This window comes from Oncorhynchus mykiss, chromosome 26 (assembly GCF_013265735.2).
Source record: "Oncorhynchus mykiss isolate Arlee chromosome 26, USDA_OmykA_1.1, whole genome shotgun sequence".
NCBI classification, from domain to species: Eukaryota; Metazoa; Chordata; class Actinopteri; order Salmoniformes; family Salmonidae; genus Oncorhynchus; species Oncorhynchus mykiss.
The window spans coordinates 22,113,157-22,133,024 of record NC_048590.1 but is presented as its reverse complement, the minus strand read 5'-3'; the positions used below and the strand labels follow the sequence as shown (position 1 = coordinate 22,133,024).

General features: G+C 41.8%; 1 protein-coding gene and 1 long non-coding RNA gene across 4 annotated transcripts; both read left to right on the top strand.

Annotated features, from left to right (window-relative positions):
* The first annotated feature begins 473 nt into the window (after positions 1-473).
* Positions 474-8,399, top strand: LOC110506227. The gene is made up of 6 exons (XR_002470932.2): positions 474-1,251; positions 6,423-6,545; positions 6,703-6,822; positions 6,923-6,968; positions 7,094-7,450; positions 7,630-8,399. It is a non-coding gene; the product is annotated as an uncharacterized LOC110506227 (long non-coding RNA).
* A 2,445-nt stretch (positions 8,400-10,844) lies between these two features.
* Positions 10,845-19,162, top strand: LOC110506396 (adhesion G-protein coupled receptor G5). 3 transcript variants are annotated; one of them, XM_036964487.1, is made up of 14 exons: positions 10,845-11,907; positions 12,386-12,454; positions 13,847-14,077; positions 14,240-14,414; positions 14,501-14,651; positions 15,892-16,014; positions 16,178-16,297; positions 16,850-16,889; positions 17,042-17,175; positions 17,277-17,395; positions 17,611-17,879; positions 17,991-18,096; positions 18,289-18,578; positions 18,808-19,162. In XM_036964487.1, exons 2-14 carry the CDS (start codon positions 12,391-12,393, stop codon positions 18,951-18,953), a joined length of 1,968 nt encoding a protein of 655 aa, XP_036820382.1. In that variant the 5' UTR covers positions 10,845-11,907; positions 12,386-12,390; the 3' UTR covers positions 18,954-19,162. The 3 variants fall into 3 exon arrangements, with proteins under 3 accessions (XP_036820382.1, XP_021441659.2, XP_036820381.1); XM_021585984.2 differs by having other exon boundaries at positions 10,845-11,931; XM_036964486.1 differs by lacking the exon at positions 10,845-11,907 and having other exon boundaries at positions 11,941-12,454.
* The last annotated feature ends 706 nt before the right edge of the window (positions 19,163-19,868 follow it).

Sequence of the window (19,868 nt, the reverse complement as noted above, 5' to 3'; positions counted from 1 at the left end):
ACATGAGCAGAGCAAGGACCTCTGTGTCTGCGGTGTGCATGTGCACCACCACCTGAGAATGTGGCCTCCCGTCCCATGTGTCCAGCCAGCCGCTAAACATGCTGATTGATAAAGCAGTGTCCAGAGTGGACTAAGCGACAAAACAAAGATGTGGCTGGAATGTATGTAGAATGAATGGCCACAGCTGTACACTGGGTATGTATGACTACTGGGTAGGATTAGGACCTGTGTTTCTGTCACTAATAGGGCCCGTATTTATTAAGCCTCTCAGAGTAGAAGTGCTGATAGAGGTTCAGTTTTGCCTTTTATATCATAATGAATTAGATTATTATGGACAGAGACCACCTGATGCTAGATCAGCACTCCTACTCTGAGACACTTGGTAAATACGGGCCCATGTAACTTTACCTTGAAACGGCTTCAGTAGAGTTGAGAGAGATTTGGTTATCTCTGGGCGCCCTCTACTGGCATTGACTCTCAGTCAGAAGTGACCTGTAGTAGCCATGAACGATGGCTCGGCATCATCGGCATGGCTGTCTTGTGTCATAGATAGACTGTGATTCATTGGAGAGGTCGGTTACCAGTGTACAATGAAGACTGTGGTTGTGATGGTGATGATAGCGATGATCAAATGAATCATCAGAAAATGTTTGTTTTTCTTCCTGACGCTCCTAAGTGAGCATTCACACTTACAAGTCAGCCAAAGCCTTATGCAATGACCAATGCGAACCAAAACGCATTACAGGATTTTGTATTGAGCCTCAATAAAGTGAAAGGGGAAGGGGAAAGACGATTTTTCTTGGAAAAATATAATATCTCCCCAGTGGTTTAGCCAGCCAGAGTCCTCTAATCATTACTGGCTGTGGAATCTCAGTCCAAAGAAAACACCTTCTCTAGGGCAGTGTCTACTATTATGACAGACCTCCTATAATAGTGCTATAACCCAGCAGCTAGAACAAACAACCTCTGTTTAAGTTTGTTTGGCATTTAAGTTTGTTTGTCATAGACCACATGACAGTGATGAAAGAATGTCAATGCTCAGGTAAGTGTACAGCAGGGGTATAAGTTGAAACAACACAGACAAACTGTGTAACACAGTATCTGTCATATACTGTATCTACTTCCTTTCTGATTCTATTTGCTCACATATCACTTCCTTAGAATGCATATAAACCTCTCTTCTTCCTCTGCACTTCTTTGAGTGCTGTCGTCAAGACTTTTACCCTGAACCTTGACTTCCCAGGTTGATAGGTAAGTTCTACTTTGACTTTGAGACACATGGTTATTACTACACCCAAAGATGTATTGCTACAATAATCATAATTGCATAAACTTGATTCAATTTTAGTATTTACAACCAGTATTCAGTGGTGACTTGTAAGTGAGAAGATGGGTTATTTACAAAATTATAGCAGCATTTCCTCTCACTGTGCTTTAGGGCCCTTTACTGTAAGGTCACATGAAAGATGCATACAGTGCCTTGCGAAAGTATTCGGCCCCCTTGAACTTTGCGACCTTTTGCCACATTTCAGGCTTCAAACATAAAGATATAAAACTGTATTTTTTTGTGAAGAATCAACAACAAGTGGGACACAATCATGAAGTGGAACGACATTTATTGGATATTTCAAACTTTTTTAACAAATCAAAAACTGAAAAATTGGGCGTGCAAAATTATTCAGCCCCTTTACTTTCAGTGCAGCAAAATCTCTCCAGAAGTTCAGTGAGGATCTCTGAATGATCCAATGTTGACCTAAATGACTAATGATGATAAATACAATCCACCTGTGTGTAATCAAGTCTCCGTATAAATGCACCTGCACTGTGATAGTCTCAGAGGTCCGTTAAAAGCATGAAGAACAAGGAACACACCAGGCAGGTCCGAGATACTGTTGTGAAGAAGTTTAAAGCCGGATTTGGATACAAAAATATTTCCCAAGCTTTAAACATCCCAAGGAGCACTGCGCAAGCGATAATATTGAAATGGAAGGAGTATCAGACCACTGCAAATCTACCAAGACCTGGCCGTCCCTCTAAACTTTCAGCTCATACAAGAAGAAGACTGATCAGAGATGCAGCCAAGAGGCCCATGATCACTCTGGATGAACTGCAGAGATCTACAGCTGAGGTGGGAGACTCTGTCCATAGGACAACAATCAGTCGTATATTGCACAAATCTGGCCTTTATGGAAGAGTGGCAAGAAGAAAGCCATTTCTTAAAGATATCCATGAAAAGTGTTGTTTAAAGTTTGCCACAAGCCACCTGGGAGACACACCAAACATGTGGAAGAAGGTGCTCTGGTCAGATGAAACCAAAATTGAACTTTTTTGCAACAATGCAAAACGTTATGTTTGGTGTAAAAGCAACACAGCTGAACACACCATCCCCACTGTCAAACATGGTGGTGGCAGCATCATGGTTTGGGCCTGCTTTTCTTCAGCAGGGACAGGGAAGATGGTTAAAATTGATGGGAAGATGGATGGAGCCAAATACAGGACCATTCTGGAAGAAAACCTGATGGAGTCTGCAAAAGACCTGAGACTGGGACGGAGATTTGTCTTCCAACAAGACAATGATCCAAAACATAAAGCAAAATCTACAATGGAATGGTTCAAAAATAAACATATCCAGGTGTTAGAATGGCCAAGTCAAAGTCCAGACCTGAATCCAATCGAGAATCTGTGGAAAGAACTGAAAACTGCTGTTCACAAATGCTCTCCATCCAACCTCACTGAGCTCGAGCTGTTTTGCAAGGAGGAATGGGAAAAAAATTCAGTCTCTCGATGTGCAAAACTGATAGAGACATACCCCAAGCGACTTACAGCTGTAAACGCAGCAAAAGGTGGCGCTACAAAGTATTAACTTAACGGGGCTGAATAATTTTGCACGCCCAATTTTTCAGGTTTTGATTTGTTAAAAAAGTTTGAAATATCCAATAAATGTCGTTCCACTTCATGATTGTGTCCAACTTGTTGTTGATTCTTCACAAAAAAATACAGTTTTATATCTTTATGTTTGAAGCCTGAAATGTGGCAAAAGGTCGCAAAGTTCAAGGGGGCCGAATACTTTCGCAAGGCACTGTAGGTGATGAGATTGAATTTGGTTTTATTAAAATGGATTGTTTCTGAATTAAAGGCAAACAAATATTTTGTGACTGACCATTTTCACTGGATTCAAGTATAGGTCCTTAACACATTAGCTACTCTATTGGTGCAATACAGAGACAGTGTGAAGTTAAGTTAGAATATTTGGGCATTGCAACACCTGGAAGATTGAATCAACCAATATGTGACATCAGATAAATAGAATAATGGTGTAGGGGATGTCTTTGCACCTCATGTTTGACTTTTACCAACACAGGATGAAGTCCAGGTTTTTCTACATCATGGTTCTGTTCACTATTCGTGCTCCAACTACACTTAGGTTAGCTTACAAATATGAGTTAACCGGCTTACTTAAGAAGTTAAATTGTATGAACTTGATTATTATGTTACGGATATTCTGTTGCCTAGTTTTATCACTTTGATTTCCTGATTTTGCATCAAATGTACATTTTATTTTAAACAAATGTAATGAACTCAGATTTTTCATGAATCGTATTGTTTGTACAGTTCTGTCTGTAGTCGATGTGGATGGTGTAAGATGCTGGATGGAAGTTGTCAATGAGCAGTTTAAGACGGAGAACCTCAGCACTATTTTTAAGTATGCATCAAATGATTTTGCACGATAATATAGATGATATAGCTCATACATTTTATACACTCCAAATCTGGTATTGACATCTGTATGTTTGCTGAACCTCAAGGAATATGTATTATTTTTGTCTGTGCTTTGCTTACAGATCTGTGGAGAAACGAGAAAGGGTTCTTGTTCTCATTGTTGAGAGGCTTGTGGCCCACATATTCAGGGCCCAGGGCAAGTTTACTGGGCTTAATATATCTGCCACTCGAGAAGGGGCAAGATGACAGTGACCCACAATGAAATGCTTGAGGAAGTTTAGACACAGTTTTTTGAAAACCACGTGCAGTTTGGCATTTATTGGGAATGGGATGAATGTTGTCCTGGAGGCAGTTCTGCAGAGTGGTCACTAGCTGCCTTAGCCACACAAAGTCATAAAATCTGACTTTAAGCCTCCCTAATATTAACCCGAACCTTAACCACACTGCTAACCGTATGCCTAACCCTAACCTTAAATTTGTTTTTATAAAACATTTTACGATATAGCCAATTTGACTTTGCGGCTGGCCCATCTAGCGGAAAGCGCTCAGCTCGGCCTCAGTGACAAGATTCATCTCAATAAACTTCAAACCTGCGAACTGCGTCACAAATACAGTTGAAGTCATAAGTTTACATACACTTAGGTTGGAGTCATTAAAACTAGTTTTTCAACCACAACACAAATGTCTTGTTATCAAACTATAGTTTTGGCAAGTTGGTTAGGATATCTACTTTGTGCATGACACAAGTAATTTTTCCAACAATTGTTTACAGACAGATTATTTCACTTATAATTTACTGTATCACAATTCCAGTGGGTCAGAAGTTTATATACACTAAGTTGACTGTGCCTTTAAACAGCTTGGAAAATTCCAGAAAATTATGTCATGGCTTTAGAAGCTTCTGTTAGGCTAATTGACATCATTTAAGTCAAATGGAGGTGTACCTGTGGATGTATTTCAAGGCGTACCTTTCAAACCCAGTGTCTCTTTGCTTGACATCATGGGAAAATTAAAAGAAATTGGCCAAGACCTCAGAAAAACAATTGTAGACCTTCACAAGTCTGGTTCATCCTTGGGAGCAATTTCCAAGCGCCTGAAGGCACAACGTTCATCTGTACAAGCAATAGTACGCAAGTATAAACACCATGGGACCACACAGCCGTCATACCACTCAGGAAGGAGACGCGTTCTGTCTCCTAGAGATGAACGTACTTTGGTGCGAAAAGTGCAAATCAATCCCAGAACAACAGCAAAGGACCTTGTGAAGATGCTGGAGGAAACAGGTACAAAAGTATATCCACACTAAAAGTCCTATATCGATATAACCTGAAAGGCCGCTCAGCAAGGAAGAAGCCACTGCTCCAAAACCGCCATATAAAAGCCAGACTACGGGTTGTAACTGCACATGGGGACAAAGATCGTACTTTTTGGAGAAATGTCCTCTGGTCTGATGAAACCAAAATATAACTGTTTGGGCATAACGACCATCGTTATGTTTGGAGGAAAAACTGAGAGGTTTGCAAGCCGAAGAACACCATCCCAACCGTGAAGCACGAAGGTGGCAGCATCATGTTGTGGGGGTGCTTTGTTGCAGGAGGGACTGGTGCACTTCACAAAATAGATGCCATCATGAGGAGGGAAAATGATGTGGCTATATTGAGGCACCATCTCAAAACATCAGTCAGGTGGTTAAAGCTTATGTCACGTTCTGACCTTAGTTCTTTTGTTATGTCTTTGTTTTAATATGGTCAGGGCGTGAGTTGGGTGGGTAGTCTATGTTCTTTTTTCTATGATTTGGTATTTCTGTGTTTGGCCTGGTATGGTTCTCAATCAGATGCAGCTGTCAATCGTTGTCCCTGATTGAGGACCATACTTAGGCAGCCTTTCACCCTTGAGTGGTGGGTGATTATACTTTCTGTTTAGTTTTTGTTGCACCTGACGGAGCTGTTTCGGTTGTGCTTTTTGTTTCTTTGTTAGATTTTGTTCAGTTTTAAATAAATAACATGAACAAGTTCCACGCTGCGCTTTGGTCCTCAACTTCTTCCACCGACGACCGTTACAGCTTGGCCCAAAATTCACCCAACTTATTGTGGGAAGCCTGTGGAAGGCTACCCGAAACGTTTGACCCAAGTTAAACAATTTAAAGGCAATGCTACCAAATACTAATTGAGTGTATGTAAACTTCTGACCCACTGGCAATGTGAAATAATATCTGAAATAAATCATTCTCTCTACTATTATTCAGACATGTCACATTCTTAAAATAAAGTGGTGACCTAAGACAGGGAATTTTTACTATGATTAAATGTCAGGAATAGTTCAAATGTATTTGTCTAAGTTGTATGTAAACTTTGACTTCAACTGTTTATAATTTGAATGAAAATATTAATATAATATTTGAGGTATGACATTTGGGGCGGGGGGGATGATTTGAGATGGGGATGACATCATGATAGAGTTCAGTTTTACAGAAATAGTGAACTCTGTGCCTGATCGGGGCGGCAGGTATCCTAGTGGTTATAGAGTGGTTAGATCAAATTCCCGAGCTGACAGGGTAAAAATCTGTCGTTCTGCCCCTGAACAAGGCAGTTAACCCACTGTTCCCCAGTAGGCTGTCATTGTAAATAAGAATTTGTTCTTAACTGACTTGCCTAGTTAAATAAAGGTTAAATCATATATTTTTTATCATCCCTTTTACCTAGGTAACATCAGACAGTGACCATGTGGCCAACACTACCGTCAAGGTCCACCTACCCAAAGAGCTCCTGATAGCCAAAGAGAATGATACCATCTTCTGCATGATTACCTCACCTGAAAAATATGGGGTAGGTGTGTGTGTGTATGTGTGTGTGTGTGCGTGCGTGCATATGCATGTGTGTTTGTGTGTGTGCATGGTGCGTGCATGCATGTGTGTGCCTGTGTGGGTTTTTAGTACCATGCTTAATTATTTCAGTTTAGCCATATTTTGAAATGTTCCTCTAGCCATCGGGACTTCTTGATGGCCAAGTAGGAGATCTGGCTGTGAGCATGAAGACAGTGTTAGGTCTGCAGGACAAGATCAACTACTTCATGCCTCTACAGCGCCCCACATTGGAAAGTCAGGTGAGTGCAATATCAATTCTCAGCTACCTACACCAGTTCTATGACTGTGATAGTGGCAAGAATATAAACTTTGATGACTCATTTCTGTTGTTGTTCATAGGCTGACGAACAACCATCTTGCCAATGCTTTAATTTATCAACCAACGGTAGGTGCCAATATGAAATGTTATAATACTCATTATAATACTGTTATGAAACTTTTTATACCTTTAAGGTATCAGTTCATGTGATGTCACATGGCTGTGTTTCCTCTGTACAAATGAATGTTTAGAGTTCTACCAGGATGACTGCACCACAGAGTGGAAGAGAGACGAGGGCCGTGTGGTGTGCTCATGTGACCACCTCATATTTTGCTGTGCTGATGGTAGACAACTTTACAACTACCACAGTCCTTCCTTCGTTTCCTTATCGCAGCATAAGCACTTCTTAAATGGAAGAGAATAAAAACAAAAGTCAGTGAAGTATACCCATCTACTAAGATACACTGTAGCATTAGTTGTATTTTCCTGCGTTTAGGTGTCTCCATCTCTGAAAGTGATCAGCAGATCCTAAGCTACATCACTCTGATTGGCTGCAGTCTGTCTCTGTTCTTCCAGGTGGTCACAATCTTTCTGTGCGCCACTCAAAGGTATGTCACACTCTGGGTGTCATGGTCAGCTCCTCACAGGAACCCCTGGTTTGTCATAAGTTTGACGTCATCAGAAAGTGACACCAAGATGTACATGAACTGGAGGGAGCTGATTAAATTAAATTTTTAAAGCAACAGACCTTGTTTTCACCATACTCTCTCTCTATTCCTTTGTTCAGAGGTATATGCACAGACATCTCCCTGAAGGTGCATATCAACCTGTCTGTGGCCCTGATCCTCCTCAACCTACACTTCCTGCCCAGCCAGTAGGTAGCAGCATTATCCTCCTCTGGGCCATGTATCTATGTTGCTGTCCTTCTTGCATTACTCTCTACTGGCCACCGTCACATGGACAGCAATCGAAGGCTTCCACCTTTACCTGTTGCTGGTCCGTGTCTTCAACATCAATGTCAGGAGATACCTGCTCAAACTGAGCCTGGTAGAATGGTGTGAGATTGCACTTTACAACCTGAAACTGGCTGTATGACTGTAAACAGTAAGCAATAATAACGGTGGCGAACGAGATGGCTGTCGTTTTACGATCCCGTAACCAATTGTGCTATAATGAATGTTTTTTCACATTATTTGTAAGTTATTTTGTACATAATGTTTCTGCCACCATGTCTTATGACCGAAAATAACTTCTAGATATCAGGAAAGCGATTACTCACCCCGTACTGGAGGAATAGTTTTTCTTCAGCGAGTTAGGCGGGCAGGATTTACTACAGACGCCCGACAAGGCCCTTATCCTCGTAATTCACAGGAGAAAGAGACGGAGGTATCGTGGGTGAAGATCCGGGTGCCTTGTTAGGATCTGTCGCCGAAAGGGTAATCTACCTTTTCCTTTCGGTCCTAGTAGCCAATGTACAATCAATCCATAATAAAATAGACGAACTACGATCACGTACAGTGGGGCAAAAAAGTATTTAGTCATTTAGTCAGCCACCAATTGTGCAAGTTCTCCCACTTAAAAAGATGAGAGAGGCCTGTAATTTTCATCATAGGTACGCTTCAACTATGACAGACAAAATCACATTGTAGGATTTTTTATGAATTTATTTGCAAATTATGTATTTGGTCAATAACAAAAGTTTATCTCAATACTTTGTTATATACCCTTTGTTGGCAATGACAGAGGTCAAACGTTTTCTGTAAGTCTTCACAAGATTTTCACACACTGTTGCTGGTATTTTGGCCCATTCCTCCATGCATATCTCCTCTAGAGCAGTGATGTTTTGGGGCTGTTCCTGGGCAACACGACTTTCAACTCCCTCCAAAGCTTTTCCATGGGGTTGAGATCTGGAGACTGGCTAGGCCACTCCAGGACCTTGAAATGCTTCTTACGAAGCCACTCCTTCGTTGCCCGGGCGGTGTGTTTGGGATCATTGTCATGCTGAAAGACCCAGCCACGTTTCATCTTCAATGCCCTTGCTGATGGAAGGAGGTTTTCACTCAAAATCTCACGATACATGGCCCAATTCATTCTTTCCTTTACACGGATCAGTCGTCCTGGTCCCTTTGCAGAAAAACAGCCCCAAAGCATGATGTTTCCACCCCCATGCTTCACAGTAGATATGGTGTTCTTTGGATGCAACTCAGCATTCTTTGTCCTCCAAACACGACAAGTTGAGTTTTTACCAAAAAGTTATATTTTGGTTTCATCTGATCATATGACATTCTCCCAATCTTCTTCTGGATCATCCAAATGCTCTCGAGCAAACTTCAGACGGGCCTGGACATGTACTGGCTTAAGCAGGGGGACACGTCTGGCACTGCAGGATTTGAGTCCCTGGCGGCGTAGTGTGTTACTGATGGTAGGCTTTGTTACTTTGGTCCCAGCTCTCTGCAGGTCATTCACTAGGTCCCCCCGTGTGGTTCTGGGATTTTTGCTCACCGTTCTTGTGATAATTTTGACCCACGGGGTGAGATCTTGCGTGGAGCCCCAGATCGAGGGAGATTATCAGTGGTCTTGTATGTCTTCAATTTCCTAATAATTGCACCCATAGTTGATTTCTTCAAACCAAGCTGCTTACCTATTGCAGATTCAGTCTTCCCAGCCTGGTGCAGGTCTACAATTTTGTTTCTGGTGTCCTTTGACAGCTCTTTGGTCTTTGCCATAGTGGAGTTTGGAGTGTGACTGTTTGAGGTTGTGGACAGGTGTCTTTTATACTGATAACAAGTTCAAACAGGTGCCATTAATACAGGTAACGAGTGGAGGACAGAGGAGCCTCTTAAAGAAGAAGTTACAGGTCTGTGAGAGCCAGAATTTTTTTTTCCCTCATTTTGTCTGTCATTGTTGAAGTGTACCTATGATGAAAATTCAGGCCTCTCTCATCTCTTTTTAAGTGGGAGAACATGCACAATTGGTGGCTGACTAAATACTTTTTTGCCCCACTGTATACCCTACCAATGGGACATTAAAAACTGTAATATCTTATGTTTCACAGAGTCGTGGCTGAACGACGACATGAATAACATACAGCTGGCGGGTTTTTAGCTTCTTCGGCAGGATAGAACAGCAGCCTCTGGTAAGACAATGGGTAGCAGTCTATGTATTTTTGAGCTGTATACGGCCATAAGCAAACAGGAAAACGCTCATCCAGAGGCGGCGCTCCAAGTGGCCGGGGACTTTAATGCAGGGAAACTCAAATACCAAATACCAACTCAAATTTACCTCATTTCTACCAGCATGTTAAATGTGCAACCAGAGGGAAAAAAAATCTAGACCACCTTTACTCCACACACAGAGACGCATACAAAGCTCTCTCCTGCCCTCCATTTTGAAAATCTGACCATAATTCTATCCTCCTGATTCCTGCTTACAAACAAAAACTAAAGCAGGAAGCACCAGTGACTCGGTCAATGTGGAAGTGGTCAGATGAAGCAGGTGATGTGGTGTATAGGACTGTTTTGCTAGCACAGACTGGAATATGTTCCGGGATTCTTCTGATGGCATTGAGGAGTACACCACATCAGTGAGCTAAAGGGTAGAGCTGCTGCTTACAAGGAGCGGGACTCTCACCCGGATGCTTATAAGAAATCACGCTATGCCCTCTGGAGTGCCAAGTCCAGGTCCAAAAGGCTTCTTAACAGATTCTACCCCCAAGTCATAAGACTCCTGAACAGCTAAACAAAGGGCTATCCAGAACCCTCTTTAACGCTGCTGCTACTTTCTGTTTATAACCTATGCATGGTCACTTTAACTCTACCTACATGTACAGAAACAGACAGAAGCAATGGGGAAAACGCTGGTAGGCTTGACAAACAAAACAAACTGGCAACAGACAGAGAACTAAGGTAGTAGGGATAATGGGGAAGATGGGCGACACCTGGAGGGGGGTGGAGACAAACACAAAGACAGGTGAAACAGATCAGATCATATTACCTCATTACCAACATTGTTGGTTAAGGGCTTGTAAGTAAGCATTTCACTGTAAGGACTACAACTGTTGTATTCGACGCATGTGACAAATACAATTTGATTTGATACAAACAACCAAATAGTACAAACAAATAGTACAAATAGCATCAAAAAAGGTTCATACCCTGCTGTTCCATAAACCACTTTTCCACGTTTTGTGTGAACTCACCAACACTTGCAACACATTTTAAACCTTCTGGAAGTTGTTTGTAATGCTTTTACAGCTTTTACAGAAAATTACAACTTTGAATAAGTATTGACATTTGGAATATATTGTGTGGGTTGTGAGAGGTCGACTGAATACTGTAATGAAGTTCTGTTTCGAGGAGTAAAATGTGTCATCTTCTTTTGTACATTTTATTCATCTTCCTCTGGTTTTGTGTGTTCAAATGGAAGACTGAGGACAGCCAACCTGGTAGTGACACTCACTGTACTAATATCTGATCTGCCTGAGAACAAAAGTCTGTTGTCAACCAATCCAGCACTGTTGTTATCAATGTTAATTTCAAACTTTATTGAGATTTTGTTATTTTGAGAATTCTTGCCCTAAACTGTGGAACCTTCGAAAGTGTCTACAAACCACCCACTTGTTTTGTACCAATACAATAGCATGTAATTGTTTAGTTATGGAATGAAGGAAGGTGTTTATCAGAACTGTTTTTGTGTGTGGTTTGTTCAATCATAAATCATGTGAGCCAACAGGATCTGATGTAATGCTGTGAGATCCTATCCCTCACTAGTTGATAAACCTGCAACAGAAAATAAATATGTTGACGTAAGCTGAACTATAGCCCATTCATTGATGCTCGGCTCGAGCAAGCTGAAGTTCGGACTAGATTTGCATAAAACAAATGCAATGCCACCAGGTTCCTCTAAAGCTAACATAAACGTACATTTTGCAGTCACAAAATGATATATGACTATGAACAATCATGACATGAGCTAACATTAGAAGAGAAGGGATTTTACTGTGTTCTCTCTTCAAAGCACACAGTGGTTTGACAGACCATTTTCTCATCCCAAAAGAACATCAAATGTGAGTGAAATCAACTCCTAGCATGTAAGTAAGTGTATGTGTTCGTGTGTGAGGAATATGATTCAATCCTATTTTGTCATTGTAAAGTTCAGCTGTTGAGTTGATTTTTTTGTTCCAGAAAAGTACTTTCATTTAACTTGATAATGTTGTGTCATTATCTTACCTGAGTGATGGCAAAATGATATGCCTGGTAATAAGCAGACATCACTGTGTTGATAATCAGAAAGCATGGCTAGGTTTTGTTAGTGCTGACGCATTGTTGAAAACAAACAGAATGTGTTAGGGATATTGTTGTGGTATTAAGTAGTGTTAGCCTAGGTGTCAAGCTGAAATGTAATTCTCGGGCTGCATTGTGCACTTTACTGAGTGTGATGTTGAATGAGTGGCAAGGGCTATGGCAGTATGTTGAAAATAAGGATTACTTTGTAACGTATGTTTTTTGTCATTCATATTTTGTACTGTTCTACCCTTAAAACAGCCACAATGTTTCCTCTGCATCTACTCCTGCTGATATCTGGAACACTGGCTATGATTTGCTCAAATTCAGGTACTAACACACTAATGATCTCAAACTGTGTTTCATTTTAATGCACTGTGGGACCAAATCAGTGGAGGCTGCTGAGGGGAGGACGGCTCATAATAATGGGTGGAACAGAGCTAATGGAATGGAACCCATGTGTTTGATGTATTTGCTACCATTCCACCTATTCCGCTCCAGCCATTACCACGATCCCGTCATCCCCAATTAAGGTGCCACCAACCTCATGTGGACAAAATATAGTATAAAGTATTGATAGGGAGGACTTAAGTACATTTGATTTGTGTTAATATTGATCACTGACAATGATGAGACAGCCTATAGGAAGGAGGTCAGAGAACTGGCAGTGTAGTGCCAGGACAACAACATCTCCCTCAATGTGAGGAAGATAAAGGAGCTGATCGTGGACTACAGGAAAAGGTGGGCCGAACAGGCTCCCATTTAACATCAAAGGGTTGTAGTGGAGCGGGTCTAGAGTTTCAAGTTCCTTGGTGTCCACATCACCAACAAACTATCATGGTCCAAACACACCAAGACAGTCGTGAAGAGGGCACGACAAAACCTATTCCCCCTCAGGAGACTAAAAAGATTTGGCATGGGTCCCCAGATCCTCAAAATGTTGTACAGCTGCACCATTGAGAGCATCCTGACCCGTTGCATCACCGCCTGATATGGCAACTGCTCGGCATCTGACCGTAAGTCACTACAGAGAGCACTGCGTACGGCCCAGTACATCACCGGGGCCAAGCTTCCTGTCATCCAGGACCTATATAATATGTGTCAGAGGAAAGCCCATAAAACTGTCAGAGACTCCAGTCACCCAGGTCATAGAGTGTTTTCTCTGCTACCGCATGGCAAGCAGTACTGGAGCGCCAAGTCTAGGACCAAAAGGCTCCTTAACAGCTTCTACCCCCAAGTCATAAGACTGCTGAACAAATAATCAAATGGACCCCCCCCCCCCCTCTCCATTTGTTTTGTACACTGCTGCTACTCCCTGTTAATTATCTATGCATAGTCACTTCACCCCTACCAACGTGTACAAATTACCTCTAACCTGTACCCCCGTACACTAACTCGGTACCGGTACCCCCTGTATATAGCCTCGTTATTGTTATTTTATAATTTTTTACTTTAGTTTATTTGGTAAATATTTTCTTAACTCTTTTTGAACTGCACTGTTGGTTAAGAAAGCATTTGAAGGTAAGGTCCACACTTGTTGTATTCGGCGCATGTGTCAAATAAAGTTTGATTTGATTTGATATTGGAACAATTGGCAACTGTTGTAATAATTAGGCAACAAGTTGTAAATAACCCCATTCATGGTTGTTGTAACTCCTCATTTGAATTATGGGATATCAACCAAATAATAATAACTTAATGCATGCTATTTCATTTCCATAGACAATACCTTTTATTTCAACACCACAACTGGGGTGATTTCAATGAAGATTCTACAAGAGAATATCACCATCAACGATAAAGCTGAGGATGCTCTGAAATGCTATTGGGCGTCCAGGGAAAGCTATGTTGATTGCACCTCGATGAATGTGACCTCAATGAACCTAACTGACTGTCGGACGGTGCAGATTTCTTTTGCCAGTCACTCAATCGGCAAGTTCATCTTCAACATATGTGAGCAAATCAACTTATTTTCTTTGTATACATATTCACAATATAGAAATTGTGGATGAAATGTGAAACTGTGGCGGTGATTCCTCTGTAATGTCATAGGTTTGATATAACCCCTCCTAAACTGTAATGTCAGTACAAAAGGCTCTTTTTTCTGTCCCTCAGCTTCGTCCACGTGTGAAGTCACCAATTGTACAGAGACAGCAATCAATGCCCTTTTGAGAGAGATACAAGATCATCCCGGTGCAGGTCCAAAGAAACTTAGAAAGATCTTGAACATACGAAGTATGTGTGCAGACCTGTTTAATAACAATCACACCATGGGCATGATGTTTATTGAGTAAGTAACCAGCCCACCTATTTCCATTTACTTCTGACAGAGACGTAACTTTGATAACCTGCCCTGTATCTGTGTTGTACTTGCAGCATTGAACGGGGCCTCATACACAGCATCATGAACATCTCATTCACTGGAGAGTCTGTGCTCTACAACCTCAGGGATCTGGCTCTGACTGTGTTCAACCTAGCCAACCTAACCAGTGCCAATGACAAGATGGTGCACATAAAAGCTCCAGAGGTAGGGCTGCTTTTATCTGGGGTTTTGTGTTTGGGCATCTTGTTTCAGATTGAGGTCAGAGAGGTACCCAACCTATAGAGCATGTGTAAACGCCAAATGTATACACTACCGTTCAAAAGTTTGGGGTCACTTAGACATGTCCTTATTTTTGAAAGAAAAGCAAATATGTTGTCCATTAAAATAGCGTTAAATTGATCAGAAATACAGTATAGACATTGTTAATGTTGTAGATGACTATTGTAGCTGGAAACGGATGATTTTTAATGGAATATCTACATAGGCGCACAGAGGCCCATTATCAGCAACCATCACTCCTGTGTTCCAATGGCACGTTGTGTTAGTTAAGTTTATCATTTTAAAAGGCAAATTGACCATTAGAAAACCCTTTTGCAATTATGTTAGAACAGCTAAAAGGAAACTGCCAGTTGAGGACTTGTGAGGCGTCTGTTTCTCAAACTAGACACTCTAATGTACTTGTCCTCTTGCTCAGTTGTGCACCGGGGCCTTCCACTCCTGTTTCTATTCTGGTTAGAGCCAGTTTGCGCTGTTCTGTGAAGGGAGTAGTACACAGCGTTGAACGAGATCTTCAGTTTCTGGGCAGTTTCTCGCATGGAATAGCCTTCATTTCTCAGAAGAAGAATATACTGACGAGTTTCAGAAGAAAGTTATTTGTTTCTGGCCATTTTGAGCCTGTAATCGAACCCACAAATGCTGATGCTTCAGATACTCAACTAGTCTAAAGAAGGCCAGTTTTATTGATTCTTTAATCCGAACAACAGTTTTCAGCTGTGCTAACATAATTGCGAAAAGGGTTTTCTAATGATCAATTATCCTTTTAAAATGATAAAATTGGATTAGCTAGCACAACGTGCCATTGGAACACAGGAGTGATGGTTGCTGATAATGGGCCCCGGTACGCCTATGTAGATATTCCATTAAAAATAATCCATTTCCAGCGACAATAGTCGCTGGTAATGATTTACAACATTAGCAATGTCTGTACTGTATTTATGATCAATTTGATGTTAATTTAATGGGCAAAAACTGTGCTTTTTTTTCAAAAACAAGGACATTTCTAAGTGATACCAAACTTTTGAACGGTAGTGTATGTCCTGAGTAAATATGTTGTCTGTGTATATTTTATGTACATATTGTAATACTCTGACTGCATAAGGGTCCCTTTAATGAGAATGAGTATAGTATTCAGCTTGGTACTTATTTTCTCGCTGAAATCATTTAGCTCTTCCCTGAGAACAACTCTTACATTTCGGAAATATGGATCCCTATTGATGCACTCCAGAACATCCCAGAGGGAAAGAGGAAAGTGGGCGTGGTCACCTATAAATCACCCAATGAGTTCATGGTAGGACTTCTCATATTGTGCATCTATTCTATAATTCAATTCAATCATTCTTCCAATTCAATCAATTTAAATAAATTAAACATTTTGTGATTTGATGGACGAGGCTTTCATGAAATCAGAACCCTCATAATCCTCCATGTCATTATCACCCTCTTCTATCCAGTTTAAAGAGGAACTCGTGAGAACCAGGGTCATGCGGATAGAGATGGAGGGCGGCAGACGACTTCAGAACTTGACCACTCCACTGAAGATGCAGTTCAAATTGCTTGACCCTATAATACCAGTAAATTGTCATCATACAATTTAGGATGTTCCTGTACAAATCAACATTTTTGGTTGTTTTGGCTCTGTACTCCAGGACTATGAGTACAGAGCCAATTACTATGAGGTTAAAGTGCAGACTGCCAGCTTTAATTTTAGGGTATCCATATCGGGTGAACTGTTTAGAAATTACAGCCCTTTTTGTACATAGTCTCTCCATTTTAAGTCATTTATATGTGTATTAAAGTAGTCAAAAGTTTAGTATTTGGTCCCATATTCCTAGCATGCAATGATTACATCAAGCTTGTGAATCTATGCATTTCTTGTTTGTTTTGATATTTGTACGTCTGTCACTTTCTCACTCGTCATTATTATTATTTATCAACCGATATGGATGAAAATACCCTCAAATGAAAGCGGACAGTCTGCACTTGAACCTCATTGTCATCAAATATGGAGTACAGAGCCAAAGCATCAACAAAAATGTGTCACTGATCCCAATACTTTTGTTTCTCACTGTAGTTCACAGCTGATTCTATTATTGCATTACCGTATCAGTGGTTTTTCTCTACAGGTGAATTACAGCCTGTCATGTCAATATTTCAATGAATATGGTGGGTATATTTCTGTTCCAATATGTAACAGTGTTTGCATACAACTACAGTCCTTTGCATACCACAGTCCTTTGCATAACATTTTGTTATTGTCTCATATGGCAATAGAAGCTGTACACCTACTGACCACATTTGTGAATGACTAAAAACAGGTACTCTCTTCCACACTGGGAACATAAGCCTCCCAGACACTGTCTTTTGGAAAACGGATGGATGCGTTACTAAGATCAACGACAGCGTGGTGGAGTGCATCTGTAACCACACCACGCCGTTTGCCGTGCTGCTGGTGAGCCATTTATATTCAATCCATTGACCTATCTACATCATTCTATCATAAATGTCATCTGGTGTTCGTCGTCATGCCTTATCCGTTCTTATCCCCTCCAGATCTCTGACCTATCTGTTGGCAGTGTGCACTGGCAGATCTTGTCTTACATCAGCTATATTGGCTGTGGCTTGTCTGCCTTCTTCACCGCCGTATCCTTCCTCACCTACGTCATCACCACGTATGTGACCCCACCTCACCAAAATGTTGCGTGCCCACTTTTCCCTTCGTTCTCCATTTTGGAATTGGATCACTTCCACTGTATATTGTATCCCGTGCCTATTTCAGCATGGCCCGTGTAGTTATCCCCGTGTCTGTATAGAGGACTGCACCCGTACTAGTCATCTATCCACCCTGTTTTATCAGCTGTCTGATACTGTTGTGCCCTTACTTTAGAAACTCCAGGGGGGACAATGCCAACAGCATCCACGTGTCACTGAGCGGGGCTTTGTTCCTACTCAACACCTCTTTCCTACTCAACGAGTGGGGGGCCAGCCTGGACATCAGGGGCGTGTGCATCTTCATTGCGGCGGCCATTCACTACAGCCTCCTCAGCTGTTTCACCTGGATGGCCATTGAAGCTGTCCACCTGTATCTCCTCCTGGTCAAGGTGTTCAACACTTACTACCGACACTATATGGCCAAGCTGTCTGTCATTGGCTGGGGTAAGTGAATCAGTTATAAACATGCTCATTCAGGTGAGAGATACAGTGGAACAAGACATGGAACCGGGGTCAGATATGTGAATACACTCATCCTGTGTATGCACTGTTCAGGGGTCCCTGGTATCATTGTGGGAGTTTCATTGGCAGTCAAGGATATCAAACCATTATATGGACCTACAAAAATGACTATGGCAGACACTAACCAGACAAATACAATGTGAGTAAATGTTATCTTTCTCTTTTTGAATGTACACTTTATATCAATACAATTTCAGGGGTGGCCCAATGTACCGTGTAGTTATGCTCCTAATCAATAGGTGAACGTTAAGGACAAGGTGATGATGTGTTTGGTAAAGACCAGGTGCAGTTTGTCCAATAGAATCTCTGTTTAATCACTGTGTCACTGCAGCTGCTGGATCATGGACATCCCCTTCTTCTACTGTATGAACGTGGCCTACTTCACCCTCATCTTTGTCTTTAACTCTGGAATTCTGTTAACGGTGACCACCCGGATCTGCCAGCTGCAGTGCTATAGCAGTAAGGGCATGCCTGGGAAGGCAAGCCTGGCCTGGAAGGACATCTGCACCGTCCTGGGTCTGACCTGCCTGCTGGGCATCACCTGGGGCCTGGCCTTCCTCAGCTACGGCTATGTCAACCTTCCCATCCTCTACCTGTTCAGCATTTTCAACTCCCTTCAAGGTGACCCAGGGAACATCACGAAAGACAGGGACAGAAAGAGATAGGAAAGCTGATGTTTAGGGTGTGGAAGGGAAGAGAGTGGAGATCAAATAAGGTTATGTACAAAGGGAGAGGAGTGACAGGTAGAGAAACTTGGCCCCATGATCTTGCATAGTTTGAAAGCACCTATTATTTAGCACCTATGTGGGTGGAGTCTGGGTGATGATCTGTCTGTGTTTCTCTCTCTAAGGCTTCTTTATATTCCTATGGATCTGTGGCTCTGCCAGGAAAGACAGGGAGCAGGCGGCGAAAAACAAGATCACATCAGCAGCTCTACACACCTCTACAGCCAAACCCAAGGAGGAGATGTATCCTGGCAACAACCCCGACCAGTAAACAATGTCTGTCCACAATGGAGATCACTCATATCTACTTAGATGGCAAGGGGAGTTTTTGCTTTGTGTCTAATGGCATGTGCATTGTCTCTTTGTTTCTCTTTCACAAATATCATTCCCTTTGCCATCATACAAGTACTTGGGAGTATGGCTAGACGGTACACTGTCCTTCTCTCAGCACATATCAAAGCTGCAGGCTAAAGTTAAATCTAGACTTGGTTTCCTCTATCGTAATCGCTCCTCTTTCACCCCAGCTGCCAAACTAACCCTGATTCAGATGACCATCCTACCCATGCTAGATTACAGAGACATCATTTATAGATCAGCAGGTGAGGGTGCTCTCTCAAGCGGCTAGATGTTCTTTACCATTCGGCCATCAGATTTGCCACCAATGCTCCTTACAGGACACATCACTGCACTCTATACTCCTCTGTAAACTGGTCATCTCTGTATACCTGTCTCAAGACCCACTGGTTGATGCTTATTTAGAAAACCCTCTTAGGCCTCATTCCCCCCTATTTGAGATATCTACTGCAGCCCTCATCCTCCACATACAACAGCCGTTCTGCCAGTCACATTCTGTTAAAGGTCTTAAAGGTCCCCAAAGGACAAACATCCCTGGGTCTTTTCAGTTCGCTGCAGCTGGCGACTGGATCGAGTTGCAACAAACACTCAAACTGGACAGTTTTATCTCAATCTCTTCATTCAAAGACTCAATCATGGACACTCTTACTGACAGTTGTGGCTGCTTTGCGTGATGTATTGTTGTCTCTACCTTCTTCCCCTTTGTACTGTTGTCTGTGCCCAATAATGTTTGTACCATGTTTTGTGCTGCGACCATGTTGTGTTGCTACCACGCTGTGTTGTCATGTGTTGCCGCCTTGCTATGTTGTTGTCTTAGGTCTCTCTTTATGTA